The sequence below is a fragment of the Osmia lignaria genome, chromosome 5 (assembly GCF_051020975.1).
Source record: "Osmia lignaria lignaria isolate PbOS001 chromosome 5, iyOsmLign1, whole genome shotgun sequence".
NCBI lineage: Eukaryota > Metazoa > Arthropoda > Insecta > Hymenoptera > Megachilidae > Osmia > Osmia lignaria.
The window spans coordinates 2,948,404-2,969,997 of record NC_135036.1 but is presented as its reverse complement, the minus strand read 5'-3'; the positions used below and the strand labels follow the sequence as shown (position 1 = coordinate 2,969,997).

Below are 21,594 nucleotides of genomic sequence, written 5' to 3'. Positions count from 1 at the left end.
AACTCAATAAAATATTTGACACGTATTTTTTTTATCGGCAATCGTCCATGCTGAAGGGGTGAAAATAGTCCCCAAAGTTGGGGTTACAAAACATATTTTCTTGAATATCTCAGGAACTATTAGGTGTAAGCGAAAAATTCAAAATTTGATTTGTATGTTTTTGGATAGCAAATTTTTCTATGTAGCCATCTTTTTGATAAATTTATTTGTTTCAAAAATATATTGAAAAATAATCCATTTTTGTCATTTTTTTTGGTAAAATGTTGATCTATTTTTATGAAAATTTGTACAAGTAAACTATACATCTTGACAAAGAATGCAAATAAATTGGAATTTTTAAGTTCACCGTCAGTAGCTATTATTACGTTGCAAATTGTATTTACATCTCGACTCTGCTGGCCCTCTATAGCAATGTCTACGTTCCACTTTGATATAAATTTGTGTAATATTATTTAATTAATTTACACTATGCTTTGTTAATCGTTTCATGAGTAGTGGAAAACGGCATGGCAAGTAAAAGTACTGACAATCCCCATCGTAAAAGAGGTCAATACGACAGGCGTGAGGAATGCCAGTGGTTTGTTGAAATAGGAGTGGTTGTTTCTTCAAAATTGTTCCACATTTAGAAGAGTATGGTAGCCCTGAGAAAAGCTGATGTTATTAGTTCTAAAAAGAGCTGATTTTGGTACCCTCAAGAAGGATTGGTCTTCTAATTTTAAAAAGTGCTGAAAAAAGTGCTTGAAAAGTTCTAATTATAAGGAAGCGATAGCTGATACTAATAGTGCATTCCAAATATTTTTGAAGTAGAAGAAATGTGAAAGTAAACAAAAATAAATTTTTTATACATCTATGCAATTCTATACTAATTTATATAATTGTTACAATAATGAAAACTCTCAAAGAAATGTATGAATCACAAATGCCGCCGACACCACGAACATTTCAACACAAGTTCCGCGCACAATTTGCAACGTAATAATATCTACTATGATGGTGAACTTAAAAATTCCAATTTATCCGCATTCTTTGTCAAGATGTATAGTTTACTTGTACAAATTTTCATAAAAATAGATCAACATTTTACCCCAAAAAATAACAAAAATAGATTATTTTTCAACATATTTTTTAAACAAATAAATTTATCAAAAAGATAGTCACACAGACAAATTTGCTATCCAAAAACACACAAATCTTCAAGATAATATGTTTTACAACCCCAACTTTGGGGGCTATTTTTACCCTTTCAGCATGGACGATTGCCGATAAAAAAAATACACGTCATATATTTTATTGAGTTCTATATCATACTCAAAGCACATAAAAATCGGCGTGTGTCGATTAGATTAAGTTTCACCTAATTTTTTCGATTGAAGTTTTGAACACAAATTGGTATATTATTTCGTCTCCGTTTCCCAATATACTTAAATAAAAGCACTTCTTTTTCCAAAAGTTTAAATATCAACATCTTTCTAAAAAAGAATTGCGTTGCCGCGGAGGTGCCAGCGAACGTATTACAAAATGAAGTATCTTGGGAAGAAGAAAAACACCTAACCGTTAAAATTAGGTGAAACTACATCATCAACTTATATATTACGTCGTTGGTGAAAAAATGTTCGATTTCACCATGTGCCCGAAATACACGCATATGTACATTTTTTCAAACGAACGGTAGACCCAAATGAAACCAAATAATCTCATTGAATGGGACAACAGACTGCCATTTTTTAAAATTCACGATTTAAAAAATGGAAGGAACTTGTATAGTGCATTAAATACTATTCACAGCGGCAACACAAGTTTCCTAGAAACGTATTCCGATTAAAAGTCTTCAATATTTCATCAAAGTTTAATAATTGTGATTTTTCAATAGGCACATATATTATGTATTTTGAGTCGAAATTGAACTAATGATTTTAATTCAAATATTCAAACGAATGGATAATAGAACACAATACGATTCGCAGATAAATTTAAAAATTAATGCTAAAAAAATGTAATTGACTAATTGTTGTAATTATCACAATAGAAGTTTGAATATTTGAATCAAATATCAAATATTTGAAGTTTTATTCCATGAATTAATCATTATTTAAAATAATAAACGTTATTGTGATTATTCTAAAAAAATAGTTACTCGAAAATCTGAAGTAATTGGCTTCAGTTATAATAATTGATTTAATTATATGTTTAGTACCGTGCATGGTAGGAATTTCTGTGACGCCATTTTTTTTAGTGAAGCTTACTATGCTCAAAGTCGCATTGAACTTGTCGCAGTGAAATTGGCTACAAATTCACTAACACATTCACGCCGCGTCGTCGGTGAGCCGATCTCGCCCATTGGCTCACCGACGCGGCGTGAATAGTTAGTGAATGTGTAGCCAACTTCACTGCGACACTTCGATAGAACTCAATACATTGTAACATCAGGCATGTTACTCGATATGCACATAAACATTATCTTTGATATATTATAACTGTTAATACATTAATAGCAATAATCGCACCCAGACATGCTATAATGTACAATACAATGATAAAAAAATACTTCTAACAAATTCAAACAATAAAACGATTGAAAATATTAAAAATTAAAAACGTTCATAAGAATTAATTGATTTAAGTAATTGATTAAATTTTACTACACGTATGTTTGCAACAAATATGTTATACATACAAAATAAAAGGTAATTTATATAGACAAAAATTGTAACTACAATTGATATACCAAGACAGTTGCACAAATATTCTAATAGGAATCTAGCAAAATCTAAAATATACTGGAAGCTTTGTAAAGCTGATAGTTAAGAAATAAATTACAGTACAATAAAATATATTTTAAGTGATATTATTAGAGTATTCAAATGTGAAGTTGTAATAATTGAATACTTTTCATAATTATAGTCTACATTGATAAATATTTCAAAAATTGTATGCAACATATTTAAAAATTGAAAATGCAATTATAAATTGCTGGTAATGTACATCTGATTTTCTAGATCAATCGTGATAACAGCAAGCTTGATAATTTCACTATTTGTATGTACATATTTATATGCATATGTACAATGTGTACTAAGTACTTTAAGGTAAATAAATTATTATAATAAAAGCTTCCGAAATGTTGTAATAAAAACTGCAACTAAATTGGTTTTTAAAAAACAATCGTTAGATTTGAGCTCAACAGTACTTTGTGCTATAAGAAAAATGTATTCAGTTTGATTATACTGCGATAAAATAGAATTTTCAGTTTCGTTGAGTCAGATCCATTATCAAGTCTATACTGAAATTACCTCGAGGAGAGCTCTGATATTTAACACATGGTCTCCGAAGCTGGAGCAGGTACGGTGCTCAGATTCTTATCGTTGGGATCAGAGCCCTCAGACTCTCGAATCGGTGGCCTCGAAAGAGTTTGTTCAATTTCTCTAGTTACACTGATAGTAGGTGGAGGTCTTCGCGACTCTTCATCAATAGCTGAAGCTCTACGAAGCTGGTGCCTATGTTCATTTGATATGAAGAATGGACTTGCACTAGCATCGTCCTGTCCCTGTAAGGATTCCTCGTCGTCTCCAATGTACCTCCTCTGTATTAAGTCCTCCATCTGTTGGTAATCGCATTCCTCAGCATCTCTTAAGTGTTCGTTTTCAATCTGCCATGCCATTTCTGGATTGGACATTTCTGAAAGATTCCTAGCCCTCGAAGGAGGAGGAGAAATCGGTGGCGTTCTAGGTGGACTAAGAAGGCCACAGTAACTCTCTAATTCGTCTGTTATACTGGTGTATTCAGCACGCATTGCTAGTAGAATGGATCTCTGCGTGCTACTCGTTGAAGATACTGAGGGAATTACTGCAACGCGTGGCTCTGCCCAGGTTACACCTCTAGCAACTCCAGAGGGTAGTATCATTACATCATCAGATTCTGAACGCGTCCTACTGCTCTGTCTGGTAGGACGTTCTGAAGAATCTTGTCTGAAAGGTTCTGATGTTGGTGCTTCGCTGCTCGCTTCTCTGCTTGGCTCTTTGCTTGTCGCATCTTTACTTGTATCCCTGCTCAATTCCCTACTCGTTTGTCTACTTGGATCTGTGCTTAACTCTCTGCTACTTGCTTCTCCGCTCAGTTCTCTGCTGGCTTCTTTGCTGTCTGATTGTGACTCTTTCTTTAATGTGTCTCCCTCGACATCTCCTCTGCTCACTTCAGTCTCTTGGCTCGTTGTTGTCTTTAGATCATCTTGGACGGTATGCCCGTCTCCGCTTACCGAAGAGTCGTTTCTGCTAAGGTTCTCACGTGACGTAACCGTTTCCGAATGTTTCAACATGTCATCGTCTAATTGTTGACCTAAACTGAGAAACGTACCATCAGTCAGTGATCGCACGAGCCTTTTGCGCTTAGCTGCGATACTTGGTAGCTGTGTATGAGAGTCTGTTTCTGAGAGAACTTCTGACCGTTCTGATATTCTGCGCTGACGACCTTCTACGTCGAGACCGGACAAGCCTTCTATATTGGGCATATGGGTTGCCATAAACCTATGGATAACTCCTAGATGTGCCAATGTCTGTTCATTTAACTCTTCCAATTTACGGATACGAAATTCCACAGCCTGCAATAGAATAAAATATTTATATATTAGATGTTTAAATAATGAGAGAATAGATAATATATGATTACCTGAAGCGAAGCATTTTGAGTGTTTTCCTTCTTATCAATGTCTTCTATTTTTTGATGCATATTTTCTACCCTTTCCGTAGTAACCTTGATACGTTCCTCTGTCGACATCTGAAGCTTTAACTCTTGTTCACGAAAATATCCTTCGACACAGTCCTCTTCAAAATCGTACAAGCGTTCCATGTCGTCTGCTTCTAGGAATAATTTGAGCCCGTTGTCGTACGTTTCACCGGTACTTGTTTTTCCTTGAGTCACATACCGCAGCAAATATTTCACCAGCAGATATATGTGACAAACTACAATGAGCGGAGGAGGTAAAACTGGTTTTTGTTCGTATTCCATAACAACGGTAAAACGTTGGAACATCCAAACTTGGTGTGCTACCGCGTTTACCTCATTGAATATATTATTGAAAACCGCAATCAAAAGGTTTATTAGTAAGATGTTTGCAACTAAAAGATAAATAGACATTACAGCAGGTGTGATCCAGCGCCCTGGTAGGCAGGGAATCATTCCTGGCTCGTCTCCACAATCAGGGTCTATGTTGTCTGCATATACCTCCCCGTACAACATAAAGTAAGGCTCCATAAATATCTAAACAAAAAAACATATAATTAATAACCATACAAATTCTTTTGAAATAAAGATGTATAGAAAATACATACATCTCTTATGATTCTTAATTTGGGTTCAGCATTTGGATTCAATATTGCTTGTCGAGTGACTCCAAAACTCATTAATACAACTGTTAAAAGTACCACAAAGTATATCATATTTTTCACCATTTTTCCCATCATGGTAACTAACGGACCTGAAGCAACAAAGAAACAAATTCATTCATTTATTGTGCACGTATTTATATTTGTCCTTTTTCTTAATGTGGTGACATAACGTACCAAAGTACTTATTTACACCAAGGATATTTAATATCCTTAAGTACCAATAAATACAATCAACACAGTAAATAACACGACCAACGTCAAGAGTAGAATGCCGCAAACGTAAGGCCAGACCAATTTGAAAAAAAATAATAGCTGCTGCATCACATGGATTCCACATATTCCATGCCCATACACTAAATTTATGAGAAAGAGTGGCTGGTTCGGAGGTGGCAATTTCTCGTACTTTTTCACATCCTAATGTGCAAATGTATGCGATCGCATAAATCTCTGCCAATGATGGATGATCATCCATGTGTATGAGAATGCAATATGAAAAGAGAACCAAAAAAATCATATATGCTATCTGCAACCCAAAGAAATACATTTAATGTTTAATGATGTTTGTTTGAATATGTACAAGCGAATATCAGTTAACGTATAAAACTTACAGCATTTGCCCAAAATTTTGTGATAGGAGCTGTATAAAATTCATATAATTTTCTCTTCAGCCTCAGCGGCCTGCTATTTTTTATGTCATTGTAGTAGTCAGATGAAATACCATATGCGCGATGAATAACATCATCATTGTCTGTCAACACTTTACCATTCTCTTGTACAATTGTATCCTTTGCTACAGTTGTAGTATGCTCATTGCTGATCAAAGCCTATATAAAGAAAAGAAAAAAAAAATTTCAATATAATGTACACACACACACGCACATACACACTCACACTCACACTCACACTCACACTCACTCACATCTCACAAAGAGTACAGGACATTAACAGACAAATGACAGGAATCTCTCAAGTATAATCAGACGTGTATCAATAGTCATCTTTACCAAATTATTAATCATTCTCAGAAACAATTTACAGTACGAATATTACTAACAAATTAATTGAAGAAACTAAGTGAATAGAATGGTACACAGTATATAGGAAGCAAACACTGAAACAAAAATATTTTTATAGCATTCTAATAACACTGTAAAAGATAGGGAAAGATAGATAACATACATCATTTCTATACAAATACATCATTGTTATTCTGTATGATCACATAAAACTGTATAAGTGAAATGAATTTTTTAATGAATATTACATATATTATGTAGAGGGATGTGTTACGTAGAATATTGTGAAATACTTTATAAAAGGGCTAAATAATCTAATGATATTCAATAATAATAGCTATTAATGATTATATTTTTAATAGATTAAAAGAACATAAAAAATAAGTAACAAATTCAACTGCTGCAAGACTATAAAGGATAAGAGTAAAATAAGATAATAATAAAAATGGAAAGCGATGAATAGAGTGCAGTTTGTGTTAAGAGTAATGGCTGTGTAGAGTATAAAATAGTTAGTGCAATTCAATAATACAGTACAGGAAGAGTGGAAATTTAAAATAATTGTATTACGGAACAGATTTTCAGCTTCTTTTATGTTTGGTTTCAGATTGATATGATTCCTTAAATGTAACTTTTCTGAATTTACAAAATTGTATACATTTTAATGTATTAAATAAAAAATTACTAAAAACAAATAATCAAAAGCAAACGACTGACAATGGTTAGAGATTTCAACCGCGATAAAAAACATCGGTACGTCGTAAGGAAGATTGAAATGAAAAGGTGATTTAATAATATACATATTGAACATCGATTGGCTTGCACTATTCAGGTTTATACCATAGGAACGATACCGATATTTTGGCGGTACACTATCTGACATCAAACAAACAATTTGAATATTAGTATTTATAATACAACACGATTCTTTTTACATTAGAAACTTTAGTTATCATCCTCACCGGTACGGATTCCGATACTGAATAAATAGAAGTTTTCCTTGATGATAACTAATAACATAAGAAAGATAGTTGAAAAGTGCACCGGAAAGTGTGAATTGATTGGTCATAGAGTTCATTGCATTTCAGGCCATTATAGATATACCTTAGTGCCTTGTTGGCTGCTGGATTTGTTGCGTACACTCAGGCTCCTGCGATGACGTTTCTAAAAAACAATTCATACGCATACCCAGATAGTCTATCAGTCGCAAGAACATTTCAGTACCTCTAAAAGTGATCGATATGTTATATTTTATTCAATACGCAATTACCCTCCTAAACAAGATATTTAAATATACATATTTACTATTACATGTGCAAGAAATCACATACAATAATGTAACATTGTAATTTTAACTAATATGTATACTCTTTGAACATATAATCACAGGTGAACCTATAATGCTTCAAGTTTCATTTAGGGTACTTAGAAAAATGTAATGCAGGCACATAAACATATTTAGAATTATATGAATAGAACCTACATGCGTATACGTTTTCATAGAATCTTTCAAACTACAGTTCAAAACCAGCAACCACGTGTACAACCAACTGTGCTACTGAAAACTATTTTTATGAATGAAATGTATTCTAAGTAAACGTTATTGCAATTATACTGATGTATACTTAAATATTTGGGTCCAATTTGATTTTCATAACTATTTTGTTTATTTACACATCTTCATTGATTTGTATCATGAATGGACAAAATTCGAGTACATTATTTCAACATAACAAAGCCGTGATTACCGCTATGTTCAAAAATAAATTGATAATTGCAGCATGGAATGTGTAATGATGAACTTTTGTGCAATGCAGTGACAGCCCATATTGATTAATACGAATCACCGCACTCTATCATCTTCATAGCAATTTTATTTACTCGTAAGTCGTACCAATACTAATCACAAACATTAGTCTGCACTAGACATTTAATCAATGTTTAGTTGTTTTAAGTAAAACATTACTCTCAAATAATTACTTCTTATCTGTTATCGTAGTTTTATTAAAACCAAAAAAAAGAAGTCATTACCTCGACGTCTGGGCCAGTTGGAACGCCGTGCTCTGAATCGCTATCTTCCTTCTCATCTTCAAGAGCGATCAAATGTTCTTCTTGAGTTTGAGGCATCAATTGTAATTCCTCACGACTTTTGAATTCCAAACGCGTGATGTAAAAAGGACAAACTAATCCAAGTACAACCTAAATTTAGAAAACAATACAATTATAAAAGGAACAGAAATCCTTTTTCTTTACATCTACAACATGATCACCTTTAAATTTGTATTTTTTCTTGTACGAAGACCACCCATCCACAGATCCGCTAAAATGATCTGACTACAAGGATGTGCCAAAAGTGGACGATGATTAGCAGTGACTGCTAACGAAAGACACGTCTGACCGGACCAGTTTTGAAGTTCAGAAGTTAATAATTGTTGAGTCTGATCGTCATCCTGGCGGTAACAATAATCTAGCAATTCCAAGGCTGCCAAAAGAAGAAATAAGAGTAGTAAATTATATAAAGACATAAATTACATAAAATTGTATGATGGATATCTTTATACCAATGTTTTCGAATTCTTTTCCATAGCTTCGTAGTTCGTCGTAGACTTCCGTTTCAAGATCGTCTTCAGCAGCTTCATGTGCCATCGCTTTGTATAACTTAAGGGCGACAAGTGCTTTCGCTAGAGCTTCCTCACCATGTTGCCACATCAGTAAAGCCATTTGCTGACGTTTCGTCAACACAGCCCAAATAAGTAATTCATTGAAAGGATAATCAAAAAGTGGAGTATCACGATTAGCTGGTAAAGTCTCAGCAAGCAAACTCATTGTTAAACTATCTTGTTTGCTACCAGATCCTGAATAATAGCGATTACCGCTGCTTAAAACGCAACTATTTCGATGCATATGCTGAGGATGCCCTCCGGATCTCTTCATTACTTTAGTATAGATCACGCGAAACCTTCTCCGAGTGTACTGGGAACGATACGCCCCACCCATTAATTTATTTATGACAAGACCAATGTCATGTAACGTGTACATGTACCCACGTGGAATATTTGGTCGTACATCGCGAAGAATGTAGCCCAGTGTGTTTGAAGGGCCTTCTTTCTATGTAATCGATATAAATAGGAAAGTTAATTACATATCTATAATATCACAAGTAAAATTTCAATACTTACGGTATTATATAATTCTTCAAGCCGTGGAATCGATAAGAATTTACGCATAGAAACCCCATTCTCCAAGAGGAGTTTTACAAAATCAATTCTATCATGTTGCAATGCTTGCATCATGGCTTGATCTAAAGCACCTGGTGGCCAATTTTGTCCATAAACAAATATTTCGCTACGTGCTATATCCACTCTATTCCAGATCAAAGACAAAGACAGCTGTTCAGCAGGAGACAACTGCTTAGATTTAAACAAAGCTGTCAATATTGTTTGATCCAGTTCTTGAGGACGATCTTGAGTTATTCTAAATACTGTTATCTGTAATTGCAATTTATATATAGCACAAACACATGAATGGTGTTGGAGAAAATTATAAAAAATTATATTTACCAAGTGCTTCTTACGTGTACACTGTAAAAGTTCAGAGTACAATTGAGATGCTTGTTCAGTAGTTACTTTAAAGGTGCGCTTGATCGTATCTAAAAGATGTTCTCTCATACTCTCTAATGGTCCCTCGTTTTCTCCATTTTCTCCTTCTCCTTCAGATGCATATCTAAATGTATTTTAAATTAATACCCAATGATACACATTTAAAAATAAAAATTATGAAGTAATTGTTAAGTAATTACTTATGCATAAAGGCGATGAGATCAGCAGCTCGACCTGAACCATCACAAACTACTACAGGAACAGGAGGAACATCTGTGACATACTCCAAAACTGAACGAATTGTATTTGTTCCTCCTTCAATCACTAATGCTACAACAGGAATACTGCTGTGTGTATCTGTAATAAGAAATCAATTAATTATATAAAAATTTATAAACTATAATTATTGAAGCATTTATATTTACATGGTTGTAATTTTAAATTGGAAATGTATTTTTCCAATCTTCTACGTAACACAATTTCAGCACCGTATCGGCCACCAGTACCATTATCCACCAATAAAAAATATGCATGTCGATTGTTTAAAACTGCGTATTTAGACCTGTACAATTGTAATAAATAGGAGTAATTTTTTATAATAGATTATATGTTAATAAAAAGTTATGAATTTCTACCATGGAGACGAAAGACAATCGTAAGGTACTTCACCGCCTCGAGTTACAAGCTCGTGGCTTTTATCCAAAATTCCCCATGGTGCGATACCTATGCTTACAACGCGACCTTGTCTTTGAGATTTTTCTAATAACAATGCATCTCCCACTTGTCTTGTGATACCTGAAAGGTTTATATTAATACACACATATATATATATAAACTTAAATTAACAGATAATTTCTTCATTTTATCAATTGTTTATTTCAATCCACCTGTATTGGTTCCCCCTGTAAATATCCATGCTCCAGTTGTCTTTGCAGCTTTCAATAAACCCTTCCTTAACACTTTTTTCAAACTTGGCTGGAGTTCAAAGTTAGAGCGTCCACCGTGTACAGTTATTAATAACTTAGGTAATCCCAAGTTCCATTCTCTGCATAATAACTGTACTATTGGCTCTGGTCTTGTATCATAAGCTAGCCTTACATACTAAAAGAAATGTAAGATGAAAGATTGATATGTATATGTAATATTAGATGTTATTGTATGATTTCTTCTTCTTTATTTACCTGTGCTTTCGTTGGATGTGGTCCACCTTGAAATTCAATTGTGCCATACGCATCAGTTGGAAATGGACGCGTATTTTTAGCAGGTGACCACTGTTCGCGGTCTTTTTCTTTGGTATTGCTAGCAGTATGACTCTGAACATCTATACCAGCTCTGCAGTGATGAGTATACGAATATCCACAACAACATCTATAATAATCAATCATTTATCAGTGTTTTTACTTAAAAGAAGACGTTAATTACATTTGGGTACAAGCAAATACTCAAGTTTCCATCGAATTTTACAACTAACGATTATTGTATATAATTGTACCCCTTTGCAATTAAACTTTTTTTAGTTTAAAGATCACTTACAACTGAACAACATGTGTTTTACTTTTTCTTATTAAGTAAGGAAATTTTAAAAGGCACCCAAATCAGAAAAACACTAACTACTGCAATTACTTTTCTTAATTACTTAAAGTATCTTTACAGTGTGTTATAGAGGCGTAATGTCTGTTATATAAAAATAGTAAAATTTTATAGCTGCATGGTATGATAAAGAAAAAAAAAATGATGAACATGAAGCATTTGTTGAAAAGCAGTAAGTAGAATGTAAATCTAAAATAAAATTTTAGCGAGTAATTTAAAATGAAACGATTATGTGCATATTATAAGTAAAATATACCATAAATATCTAGAGTTTAGCAGCTCTTGTACAAACCATTATTGCTGAGAACTGTACAGAATGCATGTAACGTAATAGTACTTTATATTAATAACTACTTTAAAATATATATAAATATATATAAATTGTTTTCTTTTAGAAACATGATTTAACTTAAGATAAACAAAAATGCATACAATACTTTTTTTAGCAATAAATTCGATATATTTGCAGAAGCAATATTATATGATTTTTGATAATAATTTTATGAAAAGTATAAGATTTTTAATCGCGACAAAACCTACAATGAATTCTCACCTGGAAGTAGTGATCACATCATACTCTGCATTCTTATCTCCCTGTACTTGTTTAAACCTACAAATGGAATGAAAGAAAGAAAAGTAAAGTAAAACAAAATGAACATAAAAAAATATGTTAGTAGTGATCTAAGAAGATCTAGAAGTAGATTGCTAATAATAAATATTTTCAATAGAAACTGTATTTAAAACTATGAAACCTAAATATAGGACTAAATATTACAAGCATTTGAAGTTCACAGTCGTCATTTATTAATTCAATTTCTTATATTGCCTCTGCAAAAATATTGCCCATTTAGAAAAACAAAATATATGTAGATATTCATTATCTTATATCAATTAAACTTAACAAAAGCAACAGTAAAAAATGTGTATGACAATGACATATACTGGAAACAAAAATGATGTTAAAAAGATGATTTACATTTTAAATAATATTTATTTTTAAGATAATGTATAAAACCTTCTAACTTTTTTTATAAAATTTCATGTGTTTTAATTATTTAGAATGAAATACATCCATTATTTTGAGTTATAAGTTCACTTTACTGCAATGTATGATATAAAAATGTGCCTTCTAAGAAGTGAATAAATCTGAGAAAGTAATAGTACATACTTATGCTCGTCTTCAGCACTTGGAATAAATTTTGAACATTCCCTCTTTTGAAAAGTTGCTTCTATCCAACTTCGTTCAGTTGCCTACAAAATTTGTTAAATTATTTACATGCAATGACACATAATTAATCATTTTAGATACACCTTAAAAGATGGCCCAAGCATATACTACAATTTAGTACATTGATTACAAAATAATATTAAAATAATAAATAAAAAAAATACCTTTGCCTTTTTTCTCTTCACTCTAGGAGTGGTAGATCCGCAAATAATACTTCCAATTGCCATTTTAATTGTAACATGTATTTAACTTAAGATTAACCAATAGTTTAACTAAACAAAAAAAACAAACATAACTAAATAAAAATGAACCAAAAATAATATTTAAGTATCATGTAATATAAATATGCTTATACACAAAATATTTGTTTTACAAAAACTTAAAGGAAAACATTAAAAACATTAAAAGTTAAATATCATACAATAAGACTAGTCAAACTACAAAATTTTATTAATATTTTTAGCTGTAAATAGAAATCAAAATATATATGTATAAAGTAACATGACTAGTAATAAATAATAAAGCAATTAAACAATGAAACTGTACAACTATAACAATACATTGTCAAAACAACTAAGTTAAACATAAAAATCAGACGATACTTGATTGCAAGAGATAAGATAAATGAAACAGATAAGGAAAATACACTAACATTCTCTCTTGTAATACATATTTTATAAGTAATTCTTATTAATACTTAATAATTACATATCTAATAAGATACACTGCTAATATTACTTTTTGGTAACTAAAATTCATTTTTAAATTTATTATACATGTGTAAATTTCATGCCTTTATAATATTTTTATCACATAATGTAATAATATAATAAGCAGGTACATTTAGTTTGTATCATATAAAATTATAATAACAAATTTGTTGATTATTAATTAAGATAGCTGAGAAAAAGGCATCAAGTACATTACCTAAAAATGATATAATTTTAAATGAAATCAAACTAACAACATTAATTAATATAACTGAACTACAATATGTTTTATATCAAAATACTTTAATATACTTACCAGTCTGCAACTTTTGGTTTTGTCTATCATATCTACATAGAACTGCATGAACAATATCAATGCGTGTTTCAAATATAATAAAATAATATATTTGCAGTTGAAAATTAATTACAACTGTACCACCAGTAAATATTTAATTGGTACAAATACAAGTTTATCTAAAAGAAAGATTGAAACAATTTAAGTTTTAAAGCCATATTAATTAACGTATATTTTGTTACAAATTCAAAGCACTCATTCAAAGCATTAATTCTAATTTAGTATATAATATTATACGTCTCTATAATAAAAGAATTAAAGGAAAATTGTATTTAAATGCATATTGCAGTAATGACATTTTAAAAGCGGCGGGAAAATGTTATGATCTGTCATGTGCTTAGAAGTTAACCTGGAAAACAATAACTATAGAATCTCTTCATAGCATAATTGAAACATCTCATTTGAATACGAGATTACATTTTAATGTACATTTAGCAAACATTTAAATATTGAATATCAAATACAGGATAACAATGCTCGTAGATACAAACCTTAAAAACAAACGAGCGAAAATGATCAAATTATTGTACTGTATTGTACTCTGTTGTATGTACTCATAGTGCATGAAACGTTACATATGCAGAGAAATCGCGCTCGCGTGTATTCGTAATATTTTGCACTAGCTTTTATAATTCATAAAAGCCTTTTACGTCACTCAATTAATGCTACACGGTATTTATGTATGTATAATGTTTGCATTTTTTACGTTACAAAACGTTTCGTTATTTAATTGCAATAATGTCGTAGAATTAGAGAAGAGTCCACTGAATTTGCCAAAATTACATACAGAAATGCTTTATACAAGAAATTCGTTCTATTAAATGCGTATCATCCCTTGAAAATATTGAGCTTGCTCCCCTACATCATTACTGACAAAGTAGGCCAAGAACAAGGTTAACTCTAACATTGACTCGAAGATATCAGCAGTAGTATCAACTGCAATGTTCAAATCGTAAATTTGAAAGTTCAAATTTTCGATTTAAATTGATTGTAATAAAGTATCAAGCACATGTATTGTTATTGTAATTGTTTAACCACTCATTGATGTATGGTATTCCTGTTCCTTTAGTAATAAGGCATAGACTCATAAATAGAAAGATGTTTTAATTAAAGCAATCTCATTGATTATCTTCTTTTTTACTCTAAAAATACGTACTTACTTAATACCGCGTCAATTTTAAGACATGTGATATTCATTAATTATCTTCGTAAATTTTTATTTCTTTACTTAAATCTGCAAATCCCGTGCGATACCAAAAATATCTTACTGTATATTTTTAAAATTATGAAGAAAAATTAATTTGAAATTGTAAAGTATCTGTATAGTTGTATTAAATAATAACAGTAAATAATAATTAAAATTAAATTTCTATTGGATACTAATTGTCTAAAAATAAGACTACCAAAATGAACTTTATGAAGTATTTTATATTTACATTAAACTTAATTAACAAAGTATATAATACTGTACAAATTAAGCTGTTATTCTGGTTTTTCAGGACCCGATACTTTAGGTTTGTTAGATGATTCTGATTCTGCTTTATTAGCTCTATTTGACCGAAGAACCGCGCCTGGACTCGGGTATGGTCTCATTTGATAAAGTGGACCTGAAGCAGTTGTGTCTGCACCTGTTTTAGCTTCATTGTGTCTTGCTAAACCATCAGACCATTTTCCTCTACAAAATGTAAAAAAAAGGAATAGTTTACAATAGCGTACACAACTGTACAAATATAAGAAAGAAAAAGTACTACCGTGGAATATCACTATAAGATGCTGGATCCATAGGATCTAGTGTCCGATCTTTTTTCTCTTTATTTTCCAATCTTTCCACTCTTTGATTTCTTTTGTTATCTCCTGGTTTATGCCTTACTCTGCTTTCTGGTTTCCTATCTTTCCTATCTGATTTTGCTTCTGTTTCATCTACCTATTATTCGAAATCAGAATTATAAATCATTTTATATTAAAAATAGATATCCATAAAAGAAACATCTATGACTAACTTCCATCGGTTCTTGATCGCTACCACTATCATCACTGGACATATTATCATCTTGATCTGCTGCTTTAAGATGTAATTCCTCTCTCAATTGAGATGCTGGTTGAGATATTTGACATTTTGGGTGACTAGGTGGTAACCAAGATACCAAATCAGATGACCAATCCCAATAATAATGTTGTCCACTATTAAAGAATTCATTAAAGCATAATAAAATAATGAGTTAGTAATAATTTTAAAAAGATTGCAGCAATATTTGAAATACTTACGATCCTGGGTCATAAACAGCTTTCCAAGTTTCTGGTAAGGGATACCTTTGTATCAGTCGCATTTGTTTTTTTAAATATTTGTCAGAAGGTTGTACATGTCCAAGCCCCCATAATTCTTTACATTGTTTAGTACATTCATGATAAATATTATATTTGTTAGGACAACCACTATATCCCTAAAATTATTTATTGGTAATTAAATCATTATAGTTACCGTTCCATTTTACAGTAAATCCTAAGGCAATATTTACCATAAATTTTTGTGAAATATCAATTTGATTAATTTCTTCTTTGGTGCTATCATAATCCTCGGCTATTACTTCTTCATGTATCTTTTTCTTTGATTCCTTTTTTGAAGATTCTAAAAACAGATAATTTTATAATTAATCAGATTGATTTATATCTGTTATTAAAAATTATTGTACTAATGGTACAATACTGTTTAGGTTACTCCGCAACTTTGACCAATAATTTTAATGTTTCTACTTAAGAAGTATACATAAAAAGTAATTAAAAAATTGCAAAACATAATAGAACAATATGGGATAAAAAACCATTACCAATTTATCTTATATTTGGTATATATTGAATTAATAGATTTATGTGTACCTTGTTTTTCAGATCCAGAAATAAGTCCTCTTTTTGCAAGTCGCGCAGCTAATGCAGCTGGAAGAGGCATTTTGTACTTTTAATATCTTTTCTATTTCATCTATTAATAAAATAATCTTTTACTTCAAATTAAATGAATTTTGTATAAACACTCTTCATGGGGGCATAAATATTAGAACGCCGTCATCATTAAACCATTATCAGAGCGCCACCCTACGCAAAATGAACGAAAACTCGTCGTCTTCCGGTAAATACGTTCTCTCGTGATAGGGATAGGTAAATTAAACAAATTCATCATTTTATTAAAAAATGATTTATTATCTTAATCTTATTTTCGTACAAATCCGGCATTATGAAGAACGTTGTATACTTTTTCTCGTGGAATTTTATCCGTTTCACGATCAATTACCTGTAACAAGAAATGAAAATTACATGAACGCTACAGTTTATACGTATATGATGTAAGTTATGAAATTAATCCTGTATATTAAAAAAAATCCAAAAGGTAATTAATAGAAGGTTGCATCAATAAAATGAGACGTTTGAGACTTTGCATTTAATCGTATTATTGAAATTAAACAGCCCGCGCAAATGTTGAAAGCATTACGATATAAATCCACAGAAGAAATGTGATACGGCAGTAAAAGAAGTATTCTCAGATTTCAGAATTAAATCCACCAACCTCATTTCCAAATCAAGCAAGAATAAAGTATATATTGCTTGCTGTACGTAGTTCGTCATTATATTATTATTATAATAATTTAAATTATAATTTTTTAATCTTTCAAATAACGATAAAAAGTGCGAAATTTAAAAATACTAATTCTTTGATTTCACTATGCAAAAAATTTAAACTTTTTCTCTGTTTTCCAATAGCCACTGGGTGATTGTTGTAGAGCTTCTCGTCCTGAACACGAATCTGAAAACCGAATTGCTCTATCACCTTCAGTTTTCGAAAAATACTAGTTTTTGTAAAAACAAGTGTTGGGTGGGTGGGGGGGATGACCTATTACGCGGAAACTAAAAACGTTAGAACATTCGCATTGTTATAATCTTCTTGAAAATCATAGAGTAGGAAATTATATTTCCATGATAAATAAACTTCCATACTTTTAAATTCATTTACTGCAGGTAATTCTTTATCTTATGCATTTTATTTTTTCTATATCATAAACAAATTTCAAAACTGTCTTCAATTGAGTGTCGATTGATAAAGTCGTAATGCTCGTCAATCGATTTTTACATTTGAAATTAAAGTATTTTATTATTTTATTGTTGGTATCTAAAAATAATAATGAATAATAATGAAAGAGAAATAATAATAGGAAGAAAAAATCAATAGGTAGAAAAATGGATATGTACACATTGAACCCACCATTGTTGTTGATTACGCGTAGCTACGGCACTGACTAGTCGAGGAGAGCGAGCTAAGCCGTCTGGCGGCAAAACGCCGTGCACGCGTCACCGGCAGATACATATATTTTTTTTCGATTTACTCGAATTGCATACTGCTCCAACACTTACCCCATGCCCATATAGTTTCTTCTTCGGAAATGTCTACAAAATTCGGTACTGTATAGAGAAATGCGTGCGTCGACTGTTTTTTAAACTTTCATCGACATTTACATCTATTCAGAATCACGTAATATAATAACTCAATAATATATCAATATATTCGGAAAACTTTCCTCTATCTTTTAAGACCATTGCGAATGATCTAGCGTTTTTAGTTTCCGCGTAATAGTTCATTTTCTCCCCAAAACACATGTTTTTTCAAAAACTCGTGTTTTTCGAAAATTGAAGGTGATGGAGCAATTCGGTTTTCGGATTCGTGTTCAGGACGAGAAGTTCTACAACGATCACCCAGTGGCTATAGGAAAACAAAATTTGTGTTGGACAGTGTTTTTATTAAGTATAGGTACAAGAATTAGAAAGAATTAAATTTGAATATTAAACCCAACTATTTGAAAAATTAAAAAGAAAATTAAAAGTATAGAGAAAATAAAATGGAAAAAGTTGTGAACTAGTTATGTTATCTACGGGAGGTAATATATTTTTTACCTGCATCTCTTTGTTGAAAATCCATGATTCTTTCGCAAGTTTGGCTGCAATTATAGGATTTTTGTAGAAGTCGTTTCGCAACTCGTTGGGTAAGGTATCTTCTACCGCTGAATTCAATAGATTAGCCGGATGAGGATACACAAAACCTTCAGGAATGTAGTATTGTGGCATAGCTGCACACAATCCTACGACGACCATAAACATCATAATTGCGTTCATGTTTGAATGTAGAATTCTGTGAAATTATATTACAATTATTTCTAACTTAAATCAATTTGACACTATTGTCATTAATATATAGTCTATAAATTCATAAATAAAGAACTACGAACATCCAAACCACCGAATTAGATTGAAAAATTTCAGATGGACCAATTATCTACACCTATTGAAAATTTCTCAAAAGGATTACACGTAAGTTCTTCTTATTCTCAACAATTTTTCTACACATTATACTTAACAAAAGAAAATTCAAACCACTAACAAGAAATTTTTTCTGTTAAGTTAGGGTTTGCCAAATGGTTCAGCTAAAAAATTGGTTCGCTTCCCGGTACCGCGCTTGTACTTCCGTGCTCCTCTTTTTGATCTTCTTTCTTCATCCACTCACCTTTCGCGCACTGCACTCCACCCGAAGGATCTAGTTATTTCTCAGTCGCGTGTCTAACTGAAGTCAAGATCCGTTACAGTGTTACTTATATAGTAGATGGCAGTACTCTTGAAGCTAAGGTTACGAACGACTTTTCTTGGTCATTATCCGTCTTCCGACTGTACCTCCATGGACCTCACAGACCGACGAGGCCGTTCTGTTTCTCCTTAAAACGTTTCAAGGGTGAAGATTCCTTCATTCGCGATCACCGGTTACTTGTTCATCCACGACCTTCTCACTGTTTCTTGATCCAGTTTACAGGCTCAGAAATGAGGTAGTAGATGTTAGGACACCCGATATACTGTTGCGTGTGGATTTAGTGTTATGAATTGGAAGATTTAAAATGTTGACTGGCTATTTTGGAAGAAATTCTGGTCAGGATCAAATACAGTAACTTCTTTCCAAGCACGTTCGAACTTTACACCTTCCAAATTTCATGTTACACGACGATTTAAAACAGAGGCTTTTAAGAAATTCATAGCATGTAACTCGATGAACACCATGCCAGCTGAATTATTTTTTGAAAAGAAGTGAAAAGGGAAAGAACCGTCCCAAAATGTTTACGAATTCCTTGCGTTTCATTGATTTGTATTATGTATATGTTTGGAATTGTAATGTTGTAACAAGTATTATGCACTTTCATTATTTAATAAGCAATTTAACACTTTATCTACCGGAAGCCTATTAACAGGCTTTTTTTGACAGTATCTGCTGTTAAAGAAAAACCAATTAATAATTTTTTTATTATTACAAATTCACATATAACTCACAATCAGTTGAAATAATGAAAGTTAGATGTACTTTAATTAAGAGGAAAGGTTACACCTTTTAATCTTTAGTTATTGTTAATTATAAGGTGGTATTAATTTTATTTATAGTCTGTGGATAATGTGTTAATTATTCAGTATTTATATTATGAATTATTGTAAACGAATCATTGAGAGTTGAATGAACTATTATGTACTCTGTTCGTTTAGTACTACCTGGTGAGTTCCAACCGCCCACGCAGGTTCTTGTGAATTTTTTCACAGTTTTCCGGTTTATACATTACGCGTAATCATGTTTCTTCGGCGACAGTATCCGGGTTCGACTACGTTAACGAGACTGCACAATTCACAATTCCAAACCTCTCTGCCGTCTTGCATCGCTATGCTATTTCACTTTCTTCGCTCACGTTCGGATCCTTTCTTTTTTCGAAATCCTTGAATCAAGGGGTTTCCCTAGTGCAACAGTGCCCAAAGTAGGCTAATCTTTGAGAATTTTTCAAATGAAAACGATGAAACAGATTCATGTAAAACTTTTCAGATATGTTATACTACATTTAAGGAATATATCAAAATCTTTTCAACCATAAAATTTATAAGTAGACTGCAGAAGTTTATACAGTTACGATATGCAGTGAATATGCAAAATAGTATATGTACGATGTATGCAAAGTATATTCAAGATACAATTAATGAATAAGCATTTGCGTAGGGACTAGAAAATTTTCACAATTGTATTTAATCAATATATGTATTTAACGTTATATGTGGATTACAGAAACTGTTATAAAAAAAATTAATGGTATACTACAAAACAATGTAACATGAATATCAAAACCTTTAAACGCCTTTGCAACTGTATTAAACATTTATTAAACTATATTAAACTGTATTAAACATTTTAATTATTAAATTATTAAACTATATTACCATTAAACTATTATACTATATACATACAATATACATATATGTATATACATATACATACATGTATTACTTTACGTATAATTAAAACCACAGTTAATTAACTAAATTGTAAACTTACAATGACAAAATTGAGCAAGTTCTAACAATTACTCGAGCTAATCTGTGAACAAATTCTGTATATGCAAGATATATGCAATATGCAAAATAAAAAGCTATATTTTTGAAATGTCCTAATAATGAAACATGTTTCGACACAATCTCATTCGTTTCGTCTATTTCTCTAAAATATCCATTTGCATAAACTTTCACAATCTATTTACAAATAATAGCATCTCAGCCATTCTGTGGTAGCTTCCCCAAAAAACGTTTGTGAACGTTAACTACGATTGCAGTTGTCTAAAACAAAAGAACTGAAACGATTCTTAATCTGTACGAGTGTAGCTAGA

At 31.5% G+C, this 21,594-nt stretch overlaps 3 protein-coding genes and 1 long non-coding RNA gene across 16 annotated transcripts; 1 reads left to right on the top strand and 3 right to left on the bottom strand.

Moving 5' to 3' along the window:
• Positions 1–1,193: 1,193 nt before the first annotated feature.
• Positions 1,194–14,507, bottom strand: Trpm (transient receptor potential cation channel, subfamily M). 10 transcript variants are annotated; one of them, XM_034336460.2, is made up of 23 exons: positions 14,368–14,507; positions 13,838–13,995; positions 12,976–13,083; positions 12,752–12,834; positions 12,137–12,193; positions 11,175–11,361; positions 10,881–11,094; positions 10,629–10,788; positions 10,419–10,555; positions 10,194–10,350; positions 9,955–10,117; positions 9,574–9,882; positions 8,956–9,502; positions 8,665–8,876; positions 8,426–8,593; positions 7,499–7,558; positions 7,357–7,404; positions 5,990–6,205; positions 5,556–5,904; positions 5,325–5,470; positions 4,663–5,253; positions 4,440–4,594; positions 4,170–4,332 (listed from the first exon to the last, which is right to left on the bottom strand). In XM_034336460.2, the coding sequence occupies exons 3-23, from the start codon at positions 13,036–13,038 to the stop codon at positions 4,314–4,316; spliced, it is 4,041 nt and encodes a 1,346-aa protein (XP_034192351.2). In that variant the 5' UTR covers positions 13,039–13,083; positions 13,838–13,995; positions 14,368–14,507; the 3' UTR covers positions 4,170–4,313. The 10 variants fall into 10 exon arrangements, with proteins under 10 accessions (XP_034192341.2, XP_034192344.2, XP_034192345.2 ...); XM_034336450.2 differs by having other exon boundaries at positions 1,194–4,594; XM_076688224.1 differs by lacking the exons at positions 4,170–4,332; positions 4,440–4,594 and having other exon boundaries at positions 4,780–4,955; positions 5,134–5,253.
• On the top strand, positions 6,686–9,108 carry LOC117609786 (uncharacterized). Of its 2 annotated transcripts, none has more exons than XR_004582681.2 (4): positions 6,686–8,277; positions 8,394–8,586; positions 8,695–8,897; positions 8,982–9,108. It is a non-coding gene; the product is annotated as an uncharacterized LOC117609786 (long non-coding RNA). The 2 variants fall into 2 exon arrangements; XR_013062151.1 differs by having other exon boundaries at positions 8,695–8,900; positions 8,982–9,100.
• Positions 14,508–15,284: 777 nt separating the features above from the next.
• On the bottom strand, positions 15,285–16,956 carry PQBP1 (poly-glutamine tract binding protein 1). The gene is made up of 6 exons (XM_034336461.1): positions 16,751–16,956; positions 16,393–16,502; positions 16,142–16,317; positions 15,877–16,057; positions 15,628–15,800; positions 15,285–15,551 (listed from the first exon to the last, which is right to left on the bottom strand). The coding sequence occupies exons 1-6, from the start codon at positions 16,818–16,820 to the stop codon at positions 15,359–15,361; spliced, it is 903 nt and encodes a 300-aa protein (XP_034192352.1). The 5' UTR covers positions 16,821–16,956; the 3' UTR covers positions 15,285–15,358.
• Positions 16,957–17,071: 115 nt separating this feature from the next.
• Positions 17,072–19,627, bottom strand: LOC117609785 (uncharacterized). 3 transcript variants are annotated; one of them, XR_013062150.1, is made up of 4 exons: positions 19,419–19,627; positions 18,812–19,046; positions 17,433–17,669; positions 17,095–17,159 (listed from the first exon to the last, which is right to left on the bottom strand). XR_013062150.1 is itself a non-coding variant. In XM_034336463.2 (3 exons), the coding sequence occupies exons 2-3, from the start codon at positions 19,028–19,030 to the stop codon at positions 17,079–17,081; spliced, it is 300 nt and encodes a 99-aa protein (XP_034192354.1). In that variant the 5' UTR covers positions 19,031–19,046; positions 19,296–19,607; the 3' UTR covers positions 17,072–17,078. The 3 variants fall into 3 exon arrangements, 1 of the variants encoding a protein (XP_034192354.1); XR_013062149.1 differs by having other exon boundaries at positions 19,296–19,622; XM_034336463.2 differs by lacking the exon at positions 17,433–17,669 and having other exon boundaries at positions 17,072–17,159; positions 19,296–19,607.
• Between the last annotated feature and the right edge of the window lie 1,967 nt (positions 19,628–21,594).